A 15,659-nucleotide genomic window follows, 5' to 3' on the forward strand; every position below is an offset into this window, starting at 1 on the left:
ATGTCTGACCTCCTTCGCACAAAGCAGAAAACTGGTGAGCCAGTGATCCCACTGGGGGTGTATAGCCAGAAGGGGAGGGGCCTTACACTTTTTAGTGTAATGCTTTGTGTGGCCTCCGGAGGCAGTGCTATACACCCAATCGTCTGGGTCTCCCAATGGAGCGCCGAAGAAAGCTAATCGCCAGGTCCTGGATTAAAAAAGACCCCCCGACCAGGGGAGAGTACATTAAAAGGGTGGAATGTATTCTTCAGCTGGAACGGGGAGTGTATGAAAGAAGGGGGAATGTTAAAATGTTTGAGAAGCTCTGGTCTCCTTGGCTGCAATGCGAATAAGACGAGTGATGGACCAGTAAACTGGTCTGGGACCGGGATAGCCGTCTGAGACCTCTGATGTGTATGTTTTGTTTTATTTGTGTTACTAGTTGTTCCTCCTGCACAACGGGATGGTTGCTATACTACAGTTGAAGGGTATCCTAAGTGTGTACTAAATGGGATGTAGTATCGGGGAGAAGTGTTGCTGCCAGGGTGGGGGAGGGGGCGGGAGGGGGAGTTAAAGGGGTAATAGATGTGATAAATTTAATTTGGATGCAGATTTGTTATTCTGTTGTATGTACTCTGTTTTAATAAAAAAGTATCTGATTTAAAAAAAAAAGAAGAGAGCTCCTGGTCCGTGGCGACAGAGCCACTAACCTGTGTAAGGAGGAAGGCCGCTTGTCCCAACAGCGGAGAATGTCCAGCTGCAGGGGGCGTAGATGGAACTGGGCAAAGGGAACAGCCTCCATGGACGCCACCATTTTACCCAGCACCTGCATCAGACGCCTGAGGGTATAACGTGGGGGCCTCAGGAGAGAGCGCACCACCAACTGGAGTGACAGCTGTTTGTTTAAAGGGCAACTTCACAAGTGCCGGCAAAGTCTCGAACTGCATCCCTAGGTACGTGAGACTCTGGGTCGGAGTCAGAGTGGATTTGGGAAGATTGACAAGCCACCCGAATTGGGCTAGAGTGGCGAGAGTGAGCGAGACACTCTGCTGACAGTCTGCGCTGGATGGAGCCTTGACTAGAAGGTCGTCCAGGTAAGGAAGCACTGCCAACCCCTGGAGGTGCAGAACCGCAATCACTGCTGCCATGACCTTGGTGAATACCCGAGGGGCCGTGGCTAACCCGAAGGGGAGAGCCACGAATTGGAAATGATCTTCTCCTATTGCAAAGCATAGCCAACGCTGGTGTGAAACTGCAATTGGCACATGTAGATAGGCATCTCTGATGTCGATGGACGCTAGGAAATCCCCTTGGGTCATTGAGGCAATGACTGATCGCAGAGACTCCATGCGAAAATGCCGCACCCGAACATGCTTGTTGAGAAGCTTGAGATCCAGGATGGGCCGGAAGGTACCGTCCTTTTTGGGAACTAGGAAGAGGTTTGAGTAAAAACCTCTGAACCGTTCCCGGGCGGGAACTGGTACAATTACTCCGTTGGCCTGCAAGGCTGCCACGGCCTGTGCGGCGACCTTGGAGCAGGGGGGAGTTGAGAGAAAAAAATCTGTTTGGCGGGCTGGAAGAGAATTCGATCCTGTAGCCGTGAGAGATGATCTCCCTCACCCACTGATCGGAGACTTGTTGAAACCAAGCGTCGCCAAAGTGGGAGAGCCTGCCACCGACTAAGGACGTTGCTGGAGCGGGCAGAGAGTCACGAGGAGGCTGCCTTAGTGGCAGGACCTCCTGCGGTCTTCTGTGGACGCGCTTTTGGGCGCCAGTTGGATTTCTGGTCCTAAGCTGAGTTAGCGGACGAGGCGGAGGGCTTAGAGGACGACCAGTTGGAGGAACGAAAGGAGCGAAACCTCGACTGATTCCTACCCTGGGCAGGTTTTCTGGTCTTGGTTTGTGGCATGGAAGTACTCTTCCCGCCAGTAGCTTCTTTAATAATTTCATCCAGCTGTTCACCGAACAGCCGGGAACCAGCAAAGGGGAGCCCAGCAAGGTACTTCTTGGAAGAAGCATCTGCCTTCCACTCTCGAAGCCACAAGATCCTGCAGATAACGAGGGAATTAGCCGAAGCCACCGCAGTGCGGTGAGCAGCCTCTAGCATTGCAGACATGGCATAAGATGAAAAAGCTGAAGCCTGAGAAGTTAAGGCAACCATCTCGGGCATAGATTCCCTGGTGAGGGAACACATCTCCTCTAGAGAAGCATAGATGGCTTTGAGAGCCCACACTGCTGCAAAAGTTGGGGAAAACGCGGCCCCCGCCGCTTCATACACGGATTTGGCCAGAAGGTCAATCTGACGGTCAGTGGCATCCCTAAGGGAAGTGCCATCAGCCACCGACAACGGTCCGGGCTGAGAGCCTAGACACCGGAGGGTCTACCTTTGGGGAGTGAGCCCACTCCTTGACCACCTCAGGTGGAAAGGGAAAACGGTCATCAGAACCACGCTCTGGAAAGCGTTTGTCAGGACAGGCCCTGGGTTTGGTCACAGCGGTCTGAAAACTGGAGTGGTTAAAGAACACACTCTTTACTCTCTTAGGCGAGGTAAACTGGTGCTTTTCTGCCAGAGAGGGTTGCTCCTCTGATACTGGTGGATTGAGATCCAGTACAGAATTAATGGAAGCAATCAAGTCACTAAGTTCTGAGTCACCCTCGGAAAGATCAATGGGGCACATGGAGTTAGCCTCCGAGTCCCCTGTAAAGGCATCCTCCTCATCTTGCGAGTCATCTCTTGAATCAGAACCGCGGGATGAGGAGGGAGGGGAAACCCTGCGGCGCCTCTTAGGAGGACGGGGTCTGTGCCCTGATGATGAATCCTCTGTGAGCTCCGGTGGACGGAGGTCAGATGATAGGGATCCTAAAGGACCCTTAGCAAGAGCATTAGAGGCACCCTGTGAAGGGGGCTGATGCATATTCATCAAAGTCCTGGACAGAAGTCCCATGGACTCAGCAAATGACTGAGATAGACCTAGAAAAGGACTCTACCCAGGCCGGAGGTTCAGCCACAGGTGCAGAAGCAGCCTGAGAAACCACTGGGGGTGAGACTCCAGGCTGTGGCACCTCCAAGTTAGAGCAGACATCACAATGTGGATAGGTGCTCGGTTCAGGCAGCAGGAGCTTACATGCAGCGCATACAGTATAAAGCTTTGGAGCCTTGCTCCTCGTGTGAGACATGCTGCTGGAGTGGGGACAACTTCTACAAGAGAATGAACCCCAGGGAGTATATACAGAGGTCCACAGCCAGAGACCGGCTGTGGCTTACCAGACCGCTGGAAGCGGAGTTGTGTGCCCTCCAGATCCCGAAGCCCGGACCCCCAATGCACAGCACCTCAGCAGGGATGCAGAGTGCAGGATGGCCCAGCGCAGAGTGAACGCTGTCCAAGAAAATGGCCGCCGGAGCGAAAGAGGGGGCGGGACAGGGGGCGTTCCTGTAGGAAGGCGGGATCTGGGGGGCCATAGAGACCTGCAGGGGAGGAGTCACTCACAAGCAGTGGGGAGTGTCCCTCCCCTGTGCAGGACGGCCGCCGGGAGGAGCCGTGCCTGTCCCTCTGCATGAGTGACATGCAAGGGCAGGTTACAGAAACTAGGCCTCCGGCGAAGCCAGGGCCTAAATTTGAGCAGCGAGGCCGACGCGCAGGCACCATCGGCGCGGTCTCGGGCGAAAGCCAGAGAACCCGCCGGAAATGCCAAAAACAAGTACAGCAAACACACTCTCCCCATACAATAAAGGACAGAGACCCCCAACATATGAACGTCTCAGGTACTTAGCTGCTGAGACGCAGGGCCAGGTCCCTGGGGATGAGTGCTCCGGTCCAGCAGAGTCCTGAAGGGGCTGTGGACGGAGACCGGTCTCCTGCCAGGCATGAAGACCGCGCTGGCTCCCACTTCAATCCAGAGCCCAGGAGGGATGGTGAAGGAGCACGGCATGTAAGGCTCCAGCCTTGGAAATCAACCTTACAACACCGCCGACACAGTGGGGTGAGAAGGGACATGCCGGGAGTCCAGACGTGGACCTGCATTTCTTCAATCTCTTTCCAAAAAGTAAAAAATCATATGAGAATGCATGTGTGGATGTATGCCTCCTGAACACAAAGCGATAAACTGGCTGGGACTGGCTCACCAGGGAGTGTATAAGCTCAGAGGGAGGAGCTACACTTTTAAGTGTAGTACTTTGTGTGTCCTCCGGAGGCAGAAGCTAAACACCCAAGGTCTGGGTCTCCCAAAGGAACGATAAAGAAAATGCAAGCTCAGACAATTCATTCCACAACTTGTTCAATGTCCCATCCTGGTCCCCTATTGTGCCATTCCACACACGCGTACACACGTACACACACACACACATGTACACACACACACACACACACACACGTACACACACACACACACTCTATACTGACCTTACCTTCCATCGCCGGTCTCCTGGATCTTGCAGTTCGCCGGTACAGGATGTATATCGGGTAACCATCATGACCAATGCTGGAGCTTCCGCTGCCAGAGCGCTGACATCAAAGGCAGGAGCCCCTTGCCTCTAATTGGCCAGCGCGCTGCCTTTGAGAAGCGGCAGACAGCGGAAGTTCCTCCATCGTCGTGATGGTTATCCGATACACATCCTGTACCGGCGAACTACAAGTACCATGAGGCCGGCGATGGAACGGAAGGTAAGGTGAGCATAATGTGTGTGTGTGTGTTTGTGCGGACTGCAAGAGCGGGTCAGAGTACGTTGAAAGTACGGACCCAGAAGTGTGTGCGGTATTTGCTCGTACAGCAAAGCTTGTTTGTAAACTGAGCGACAAATTTACAGCAGGCTTTGCTCATATAGCGAAATACTTGCAAACCGGGTTACTCATAAACCGAGGTTCCACTGTATGTCAACAAAGACTGATCTGCACATTCAACAGGTGTGAACAGGTGCCAGCAGAAAACACTATTTAAACTACAAAAATACATACAGTTGCACTGTAGAATGCTAACAATAGGAATATTGGAAAAAAGAGATACTTCGCTTATGTATTGGCCCATGCATGTGAGCCTGGTCACCACGACAAGGTGATCTCTACATATCAGGACCCTAATGTGAAATGCCATTTATTCATTGTTAGCATTCTAGAGTGCAGTTATATGTATTTTTGTAGTCGACTGCCTGAACTATTGCCTCTTCTCCACTCTTAGTGGTATCCACCCACCCCCACTGGCATCAGTTGCTGCCGACCAGCTGCAGCGTTTTCATTCCATACAATCAGGAAATCTACCTCCACACATGATCTTGGAAATAATTTAATATCATTATGCCATGGTCGGGCACTCAGTACCTCCAGGGCTTCTTGCTGTATTCTTTGAGTCTCTAGTTTGGACACTGCATCTTCCATCTTTTTGAAGCTTCTTTGGTAGTCGTCTTCTCTACTAGCAAATTGTTTTATCTCATTTGTCAGCCTTTCATTTTCCGCTTTTAATTGGTGAACAAGGGCTTGCAATGTAGTTTTAGCATTTTTCTCCTTTAAAAGTAATTCTTTAATCCTGCAAAAAAAAAAAAAAAAAAACAAACAAAGCAATAAAAACCCAATGAGAATAAGATGTAACTATTTTCCCTCTGATTGCAACACTAGGGAAATCATTAAGAAAAATGAAAAGTTGTGATGCAGCTTTTAAACAGTCGTAGAGCGCTCTTGTGAGAAGGGTGTATGTATCTGTAATATTACACACACACACATATATATATATATATATATACATACACACACACACACATACACACACACACATATATACATACACATACACACACACACACACACATATATACATACACACACACACACACATATATACATACACACACACACACACACACACACACACACTCTGGCAAAAATTAAGAGACCACTGCACAATTGTCAGTTTTTCTGATTTTTCTCTTTATAGGTATATTTTTGAGTAAAGAAGGGAATTTAGTTTACTTACCGCAAATTCCTTTTCTTCTAGCTCCTATTGGGAGACCCAGACAATTGGGTGTATAGCTTCTGCCTCCGGAGGCCACACAAAGTATTACACTTTAAAAAGTGTAACCCCTCCCCTCTGCCTATACACCCTCCCGTGCATCACGGGCTCCTCAGTTTTGGTGCAAAAGCAGGAAGGAGGAAACTTATAAATTGGTCTAAGGTAAATTCAATCCGAAGGATGTTCGGAGAACTGAAAACCATGAACCAAAAGAACAATTCAACATGAACAACATGTGTACACAAAAGAACAAACAGCCCGAAGGGAACAGGGGCGGGTGCTGGGTCTCCCAATAGGAGCTAGAAGAAAAGGAATTTACGGTAAGTAAACAAAATTCCCTTCTTCTTTGTCGCTCCATTGGGAGACCCAGACAATTGGGACGTCCAAAAGCAGTCCCTGGGTGGGTAAAAGAATACCTCGATAAAAAGAGCTGAAAACGACCCCCTCTTACAGGTGGGCAACCGCCGCCTGAAGGACTCGCCTACCTAGACTGGCGTCTGCCGAAGCATAGGTATGCACCTGATAGTGTTTCGTGAAAGTGTGCAGACTAGACCAGGTAGCTGCCTGACACACCTGCTGAGCCGTAGCCCGGTGCCGCAATGCCCAGGACGCACCCACGGCTCCGGTAGAATGGGCTTTCAGCCCCAAAGGAAGCGGAAGCCCAGAAGAACGGTAGGCTTCAAGAATCGGTTCCTTGATCCACCGAGCCAAGGTTGACTTGGAAGCCTGCGAACCCTTACGCTGGCCAGCGACAAAGACAAAGAGCGCATCAGAACGGCGCAGGGGCGCCGTGCGAGACACGTAGAGCCGGAGAGCTCTCACCAGATCTAACGAGTGCAAATCCTTTTCACATTGGTGAACTGGATGAGGGCAAAATGAAGGTAAGGAGATATCCTGATTTAGATGAAAGAAGGGAATTTTGTTTACTTACCGTAAATTCCTTTTCTTCTAGCTCTAATTGGGAGACCCAGACAATTGGGTGTATAGGCTATGCCTCCGGAGGCCGCACAAAGTATTACACTTAAAAGTGTTAAGCCCCTCCCCTTCTGCCTATACACCCCCCGTGCTCCCACGGGCTCCTCAGTTTTGGTGCAAAAGCAAGAAGGAGGAAAAAGAATTATAAACTGGTTTAAAGTAACTTCAATCCGAAGGAATATCGGAAAACTGAAACCATTCAACATGAACAACATGTGTACACAAAAAAACAGGGGCGGGTGCTGGGTCTCCCAATTAGAGCTAGAAGAAAAGGAATTTACGGTAAGTAAACAAAATTCCCTTCTTTGTCGCTCTATTGGGAGACCCAGACAATTGGGACGTCCAAAAGCAGTCCCTGGGTGGGTAAAATAATACCTCGTAAGAGAGCCGTAAAAACGGCCTCTTCCTACAGGTGGGCAACCGCCGCCTGAAGGACTCGTCTACCTAGGCTGGCATCCGCCGAAGCATAGGTATGCACCTGATAGTGTTTCGTGAAAGTGTGCAGGCTCGACCAGGTAGCCGCCTGACACACCTGCTGAGCCGTAGCCTGGTGCCTCAAAGCCCAGGGCGCGCCCACGGCTCTGGTAGAATGGGCCTTCAGCCCTGAGGGAACCGGAAGCCCAGCCGAACGGTAAGCTTCGATAATTGGCTCCTTGATCCACCGAGCCAGGGTTGATTTGGAAGCCTGTGACCCTTTACGCTGGCCAGCGACAAGGACAAAGAGTGCATCCGAGCGGCGCAGGGGCGCCGTACGAGAAATGTAGAGTCTGAGTGCTCTCACCAGATCTAACAAGTGCAAATCCTTTTCACATTGGTGAACTGGATGAGGACAAAAAGAGGGTAAGGAGATATCCTGATTGAGATGAAAGGGGGATACCACCTTAGGGAGAAATTCCGGAACCGGACGCAGAACCACCTTGTCCTGGTGAAACACCAGGAAGGGAGCTTTGCATGACAGTGCAGCTAGCTCAGACACTCTGCGAAGTGAAGTGACTGCTACTAGAAAAACCACTTTCTGCGAAAGGCGTGAGAGAGAAATATCCCTCATTGGCTCGAATGGTGGTTTCTGAAGAACCATCAGCACCCTGTTCAGATCCCAGGGTTCTAACGGCCGCTTGTAAGGAGGAACGATGTGACGAACCCCCTGCAGGAACGTGCGTACCTGTGGAAGTCTGGCTAGGCGCTTCTGGAAACAACACAGAGAGCGCTGAGACTTGTCCCTTAAGGGAGCCGAGCGACAAACCCTTTTCCAGTCCAGATTGAAGGAAGGACAGAAAAGTGGGCAAGGCCAAAGGCCAGGGAGAAAAACCCCCAGCAGAGCATCATGACAGGAACATTTTCCACGTCCTGTGGTAGATCTTGGTGGACGTTGGTTTCCTAACCTGTCTCATAGTGGCAATGACCTCTTGAGATAATCCTGAAGACGCTAAGATCCAGGACTCAATGGCCACAGTGTCAGGTTGAGGGCCGCAGAATTCAAATGGAAAAACGGCCCTTGAGACAGCAAGTCTGGTCGGTCTGGTAGTGCCCACGTTTGGCCGACCGTGAGATGCCACAGATCCGGGTACCACGACCTCCTCGGCCAGTCTGGAGTGACGAGGATGGCGCGGCGGCAGTCGGCCCTGATCGTGCGTAACACTCTGGGCAACAGTGCCAGCGGAGGAAACACATGAGAGTTGAAACTGCGACCAATCCCGAACTAAGGCGTCTGCCGCCAGAGCTCTGTGATCGTGAGATCGTGCCATGAATGCCGTGACCTTGTTGTTGTGCCGGGACGCCATTAGGTCGACTTCCGGCCTCCCCCAGCGGCAACAGATCTCCTGAAACACGTCCGGGTGAAGGGACCATTCCCCTGCGTCCATGCCCTGGCGACTGAGAAAGTCTGCTTCCCAGTTTTCGACGCCCGGGATGTGAACTGCGGAGATGGTGGAGGCCGTGGCTTCCACCCACATCAAAATCCGCCGGACTTCCTGGAAGGCTTGCCGACTGCGTGTTCCGCCTTGGTGGTTGATGTAAGCCACCACTGTGGAGTTGTCCGACTGAATTCGGATCTGCTTGCCTTCCAGCCACTGCTGGAACACGTTTAGGGCAAGATACACTGCCCTGATCTCCAGAACATTGATCTGAAGCGAGGACTCTTGCTGAGTCCACGTACCCTGAGCCCTGTGGCGGAGAAAGACTGCTCCCCACCCTGACAGACTCGCGTCCGTCGTGACCACCTCCCAGGATGGGGGTAGGAAGGATTTCCCATGCGATAAAGAAGTGGGAAGAAAGCCACCCCCGAAGGGAAGCTTTGGTTAGGATGTCCCAATGAAGAGGACGCAGGTGAAACTGCGCGAAAGGGACTGCCTCCATTGCTGCCACCATCTTCCCCAGGAAGTGCATGAGGCCCCTCAAGGTGTGTGCCTGACCTTGAAGGAGAGATTGCACCCCTTTCTGTAGTGAACGCTGCTTGATCAGCGGAAGCTTCACTATCGCTGATAGGGTATGAAACTACATGCCAAGATATGTCAGCGATTGGGCTGGTGTCAGATTTGACTTTGGAAAATTGATGATCCACCCGAAACTCTGGAGAGCCTCCAGAGAAGCGTCGGGGCTGTGTTGGCATGCCTCTTGAGAGGGTGCCTTGATCAGCAGATCGTCCAAGTAAGGGATCACCGAGTGACCCTGAGAGTGGAGGACCGCTACTACGGGAGCCCTAACCTTGGTGAAAACCCGTGGGGCTGTAGCCAGGCCGAACTGCAGTGCCACGAACTGCAGGTGTTCGTCTCCTATGGTGAAGCGCAAGAAGCGTTGGTGCTCTGGAGCAACCGGTACGTGGAGATAAGCATCTTCGATATCGATCGATGCAAGGAAATCTCCTGGGGACATTGAGGCGATGACGGAGCGGAGGGATTCCATCCGGAACCACCTGGTCTTTACGTGTTTGTTGAGCAGTTACGGGTCCAGGACAGGACGGAAAGACCCGTCCTTCTTTGTAACCACAAACAGGTTGGTGGAAAAAACCTTGACCCTGTTGCTGAAGAGGAACAGGGACCACCACTCCTTCTGCCTTCAGAGTGCCCAGCGCCTGCAGAAGAGCCTTGGCTCGCTCGGGAGGCGGGGATGACCTGAAGAATCGAGTCGGGGGACGAGAGGCGAACTCTAACTTGTAACCGTGAGACAGAATGTCTCTCGCCCAACGGTCTTTTACCCTTGGCAGCCAGGTGTCGCAAAAGCGGGAGAGCCTGCCACCGACCGAGGATGCGGATTGAGGAGACCGAAAGCCATGAAGAAGCCGCTTTGGTAGCGGCACCTCCGGTGGTCTTTCAGGACGTGACTTAGACCGCCATGAATCGGAGTGCCCTTGATCTTTCTGAGGCCTTTTGGACGAGGAGAATTGGGACCTGCCCGCGCCCCGAAAGGACCGAAACCTTGACTGCCCCTTCCTCTGTTGGGGTATGTTCGGTTTGGGCTGGGGTAAGGATGTATCCTTTCCCTTGGATTGTTTGACGATTTCATCCAAACGTTCGCCAAACAATCGGTCGCCAGAAATTGGCAAACTGGTTAAGCGCTTTTTGGAAGCAGAATCTGCCTTCCATTTCCGTAGCCACAAGGCCCTGTGGAGTACCACCGAATTGGCGGATGCAACCGCCGTGCGGCTCACAGAGACCAGGACAGCATTAATAGCGTAAGACGCAAATGCCGACGTCTGTGTGGCTGCGTCAATTTGCGCTTGACCTGCTGATAGCTTGTAGCACCCATACGGCTGCAAATGCTGGGGCAAAAGAAGCGCCGATAGCTTCATAGCTGGATTTCAACCAGATCTCCATCTGCCTGTGAGTGGCATCTTTGAGTGAAGCCCCATCTTCCACTGCAAGTATGGATCTAGCCGCCAGGCTAGGATCCACCTTGGGACACTGAGTCCAACCTTTGACCACGTCAGGGGAACAGGATAACGTGTATCCTTAAGGCGCTTAGAAAAAAAAAAAAAAAACGCTTATCAGGACAGGCACGGTGATTCTGGACTGCCTCTCTGAAATCAGAGTGGTCCAGAAACATGCTCAGTGTACGCTTGGGAAACCTGAAACGGAATTTCTCCTGCTGAGAAGCTGACTCCTCCACCCGAGGAACTGAGGGAGAAATATCCAGCATTTGATTGATGGACGCAATAAGATCGTTCAATATGGCGTCCCCGTCAGGCGTATCAAGATTGAGAGCGGCCTCAGGATCAGAATCCTGATCAACTGTCTCCGCTTCATCAACCAGAGGTTCCCCCGCTGAGACCCTGACCAATATGAAGATGTCGAGGGGATTTCCGGGCGAGCTCGCTTAGTCGGTCAGGGGCTGGGGTCTGTATCAGAGACCTCACTCTGGGATCTATGAGACACCCCGGGGGGACCTTGCTGGTCCAACTGAGGGGGGCCAGGGAGCAATGATTCAACAGTGCCCCTGTGCTGAGATACCGGTCTGGATTGCTCAGTGGATCCTGCCGGTAGCGGGGTCATACATGCGGCGCAGGCAGCATAGTAAGCCTGTGTTTGGCACTCCTGCCTTTTATGGGCGCCATGCTGTTGTCTTCCCTGAGCAACACAATATATATATCCAGAATCAACTGTGCACCATAAAGTGTAAAGTATATCTTATAAACATATAATTTAAAATTACACTCCTGCAGAAATGTGGCTAGCACCACAGATGCTGCATGCCCCCCGCTTAAAGCGGTTGTGAGGCCACCAGGGTCCCTGCCTGGGTCTGTCAGAATTTGTCCCCCTCTGCAGCGTTCAAGGAGCTGACAGGAATGTCCTGAGGAGAGGAGGGAGCCGTGGGCGTGACCCAGAAAGTGCGGGAACTGGTGCCTGCACTGTGCACAGTGAGAGGGGTGGAGTATGCAAAGCATGCTCCAGCCCTCAGTGCTGCTCGTTCTGTGCAGCGTCCCGCCCTTCCCCTGCTTGTCAGGGCTGTGGGCGGGAGGAAGAAAGACTAGGCCGCAAAAAGCCGGGGACTCAAGTAATAAATGCGGCCGCCGTAAAAGCGCGGCCGAGTGGAAGTCCCCGGCGCACTACAAGTCCCAGCCGTGCCTCAGTGTTAAACATGGCGGCGGCGGTCAGCGCGGTAGTCTCCCTACATAAACACACTCAGCGATGCTGAGTGTGTAATGGCACATTAACCCGGTCAGCGCCGCGGTCCCCGGTGCACTAGCACACCCAGCAATGCTGGAGTGTTGCTGTGCTCGGTCCCCACGGGGACACAGAGTACCTCCAAGTAGCAGGGCCATGTCCCTGAACGATACCCGGCTCCTATCCAGCAGGCTCCACAGGAGTTGTGGATGAAGCCCGGTCTCAGTGCCTGGAGACCGATAGGATCCCACTTCACCCAGAGCCCTGAGGGGGATGGGGAAGGAAAACAGCATGTGGGCTCCAGCCTCCGTACCCGCAATGGATACCTCAACCTTACAACACCGCCGACAAGAGTGGGGTGAGAAGGGAGCATGCTGGGGGCCCTATATGGGCCCACTTTTCTTCCATCCGACATAGTCAGCAGCTGCTGCTGACCAAACTGTGGAGCTGTGCGTGCATGTCTGACCTCCTTCGCACAAAGCAAAAAACTGAGGAGCCCGTGGGAGCACGGGGGGTGTATAGGCAGAAGGGGAGGGGCTTAACACTTTTAAGTGTAATACTTTGTGCGGCCTCCGGAGGCATAGCCTATACACCCAATTGTCTGGGTCTCCCAATAGAGCGACAAAGAAAGGGGATACCACCTTAGGGAGAAATTCCGGGACCGGACGCAGAACCACCTTATCCTGGTGAAAAACCAGGAAGGGGGCTTTGCATGACAGCGCTGCCAGCTCCGACACTCTACGGGGCGATGTAACTGCCACTAGAAATGCCACCTTCTGCGAAAGACGTGATAAAGAGACATCCCGCAGCGGCTCGAAAGGTGGTTTCTGAAGAGCCGTTAGCACCCTGTTAAGATCCCAGGGTTCCAGCGGACGCTTGTAAGGTGGGACTATGTGGCAAACTCCCTGCAGGAACGTGCGGACCTGCAGAAGCCTGGCTAGACGCTTTTGAAAAAATACGGATAGCGCCGATACTTGTCCCTTGAGAGAGCCGAGAGACAAACCCTTGTCCATTCCGGATTGAAGGAATGAAAGAAAAGTGGGTAAGGCAAAGGGCCAGGGAGAAAAACCCTTATCAGAGCACCAGGATAAGAAGATCCTCCAAGACCTGTGATAGATCTTGGCGGACGTTGGTTTCCTGGCCTGTCTCATAGTGGCAATGACATCTTGAGATAACCCTGAGGACGCTAGGAGCCAGGACTCAAATTGCCACACAGTCAGGTTGAGGGCCGCAGAATTCAGATGGAAAAACGGCCTTTGAGACAGCAAGTCTGGGCGGTCTGGGAGCACCCACGGTTGACCCACCGTGAGATGCCACAGATCCGGGTACCACGACCGCCTCGGCCAATCTGGGGCGACGAGAATGGCGCGACGACAGTCGGACCTGATCTTGCGCAGCACTCTGGGCAGCATCGCCAGAGGAGGAAATACATAGGGCAGTCGAAACTGCGACCAATCCTGAACTAATGCGTCCGCCGCCAGAGCTCTGTGATCTTGAGACCGGGCCATGAATGCCGGGACTTTGTTGTTGTGCCGTGACGCCATGAGATCGACGTCCGGCGTTCCCCAGCGGCGACAGATCTCTCGAAACACGTCTGGGTGAAGAGACCATTCCCCCGCGTCCATGCCCTGTCGGCTGAGAAAATCTGCTTCCCAGTTTTCTACGCCCGGGATGTGAACTGCGGAGATGGTGGAAGCTGTGGCTTCCACCCACTGCAGAATTCATCGGACTTCCTGGAAGGCTTGACGACTGCGAGTGCCGCCTTGGTGGTTGATGTATGCGACGGCAGTGGCGTTGTCCGACTGGATCCGGATCTGCCTGCCCTCCAGCCACCGATGAAAGGCCAATAGGGCTAGATACACTGCCCTTATCTCCAGAATATTGATCTGAAGGGATGACTCTATCGGAGTCCAGGTTCCCTGAGCCCTGTGGTGGAGAAAAACCGCCCCCCACCCTGACAGGCTCGCGTCCGTCGTGACCACAGCGCAGGTGGGGGGGTAGGAAGGATTTTCCCTGCGATAGAGAGTTGGGAAGGAGCCACCACTGAAGTGACGTCTTGGTTGCAAGGGAAAGAGAGACGTTCCTGTCGAGTGAAGTCGACCTCCTGTCCCATTTGCGGAGAATGTCCCACTGGAGTGGCCGCAGATGGAATTGCGCGAAGGGCACTGCCTCCATCGCTGCCACCATCTTCCCCAGGAAGTGCATGAGGCGCCTCAAGGGGTGTGACTGACCCCGAAGAAGAGATTGCACCCCTGCCTGCAGCGAAAGCTGCTTGTCCAGCGGTAGCATGACTACTGCTGACTGAGTATGAAACTCCATCCCAAGGTACGTCAGTGATTGGGTCGGTGTCAACTTGGATTTTGGGAAGTTGATGATCCACCCGAACTGCTGGAGAGTCGCCAGAGCGACGGAAAGGCTGTTTTGACACGCCATCTGAGAGGGTGCCCTGACCAGAAGATCGTCTAAGTAGGGAATCACCGAGTGGCCCTGAGAGTGTAGGACCGCCACAACAGATACCATGACCTTGGTGAACACCCGTGGGGCTGTCGCCAGGCCGAAAGGCAATGCCACGAACTGAAGGTGTTCGTCCCCGATGGCGAAACGCAAAAAGCGTTGATGTTCGGGTGCGATCGGCACATGGAGATAAGCATCCTTGATGTCGATCGATGCTAGGAAGTCTCCTTGTGACATCGAAGCGATGACAGAGCGGAGAGACTCCATCCGAAACCGTCTGGTGCTCACATGTCTGTTGAGCAGTTTGAGGTCCAGAACGGGACGGAACGAGCCGTCCTTCTTTGGCACCACAAACAAGTTGGAGTAAAAGCCGCGACCATGCTCCTGGAGGGGAACAGGGATCACAACTCCTCCTGTCTTCAGAGCGTTCACCGCCTGAAAAAGTGCATCGGCTCGCTCGGGGGGCGGAGATGTTCTGAAGAAACGAGTCGGGGGACGAGAGCTGAACTCTATCCTGTAACCGTGAGACAGAATGTCTCTCACCCATCGGTCTTGAACATGTGGCCACCAGGCGTCGCAAAAGCGGGAGAGTCTGCCACCGACCGAGGATGTGGTTCGGGGATGCCGAGAGTCATGAGGAGGCCGCCTTGGAAGCAGTGCCTCCTGCGGCCTTTTGGGGTCGTGACTTGGACCGCCACGCATAGGAGTTCCTCTGGCCTTTCTCCGGCCTGCTGGACGAAGAGGATTGGGGCTTGGCGGAGGGACGAAAGGACCGAAACCTCGATTGTATTTTACGTCGCTGAGGTCTCTTTGGTTTGGACTGGGGTAAGGAGGAGTCCTTTCCCTTGGATTCCTTAATAATCTCATCCGATCGTTCACCAAACAAGCGGTCACCAGCAAACGGCAAACCGGTTAAGAACCTCTTGGAAGCAGAGTCTGCCTTCCATTCGCGCAGCCACATGGCCCTGCGGACTGCCACAGAGTTAGCGGATGCCACCGCTGTACGGCTAGCAGAGTCTAAAACTGCGTTCATGGCGTAGGAAGAAAAAGCTGACGCCTGAGAAGTCAAAGACGCAACCTGCGGAGCAGAATTACGTGTGAGTGGATGTGTGCCTCCTTCCACACAAAGCATAAAACTGAGGAGCCCGTGATGCA

The 15,659-nt window shown here is 52.9% G+C and overlaps 1 protein-coding gene across 3 annotated transcripts in view; it reads right to left on the reverse strand.

The window, feature by feature from the left end:
• The window catches only part of LRRCC1 (leucine rich repeat and coiled-coil centrosomal protein 1), a 192,252-nt gene that overhangs the window by 90,621 nt on the left and 85,972 nt on the right, over nucleotides 1-15,659 (reverse strand). For all 3 annotated transcript variants that reach the window (XR_012754666.1, XM_075353129.1, XM_075353130.1), the window contains exon 11: nucleotides 5,292-5,496. Coding sequence is in view for 2 of the 3 variants with exons in the window: in XM_075353129.1 (XP_075209244.1) it covers nucleotides 5,292-5,496 (205 nt within the window). In the remaining variant the exon portion in view is untranslated. The remainder of the gene's footprint in view (nucleotides 1-5,291; nucleotides 5,497-15,659) is intronic.

This window comes from Anomaloglossus baeobatrachus, chromosome 6 (assembly GCF_048569485.1).
Source record: "Anomaloglossus baeobatrachus isolate aAnoBae1 chromosome 6, aAnoBae1.hap1, whole genome shotgun sequence".
NCBI classification, from domain to species: domain Eukaryota; kingdom Metazoa; phylum Chordata; class Amphibia; order Anura; family Aromobatidae; genus Anomaloglossus; species Anomaloglossus baeobatrachus.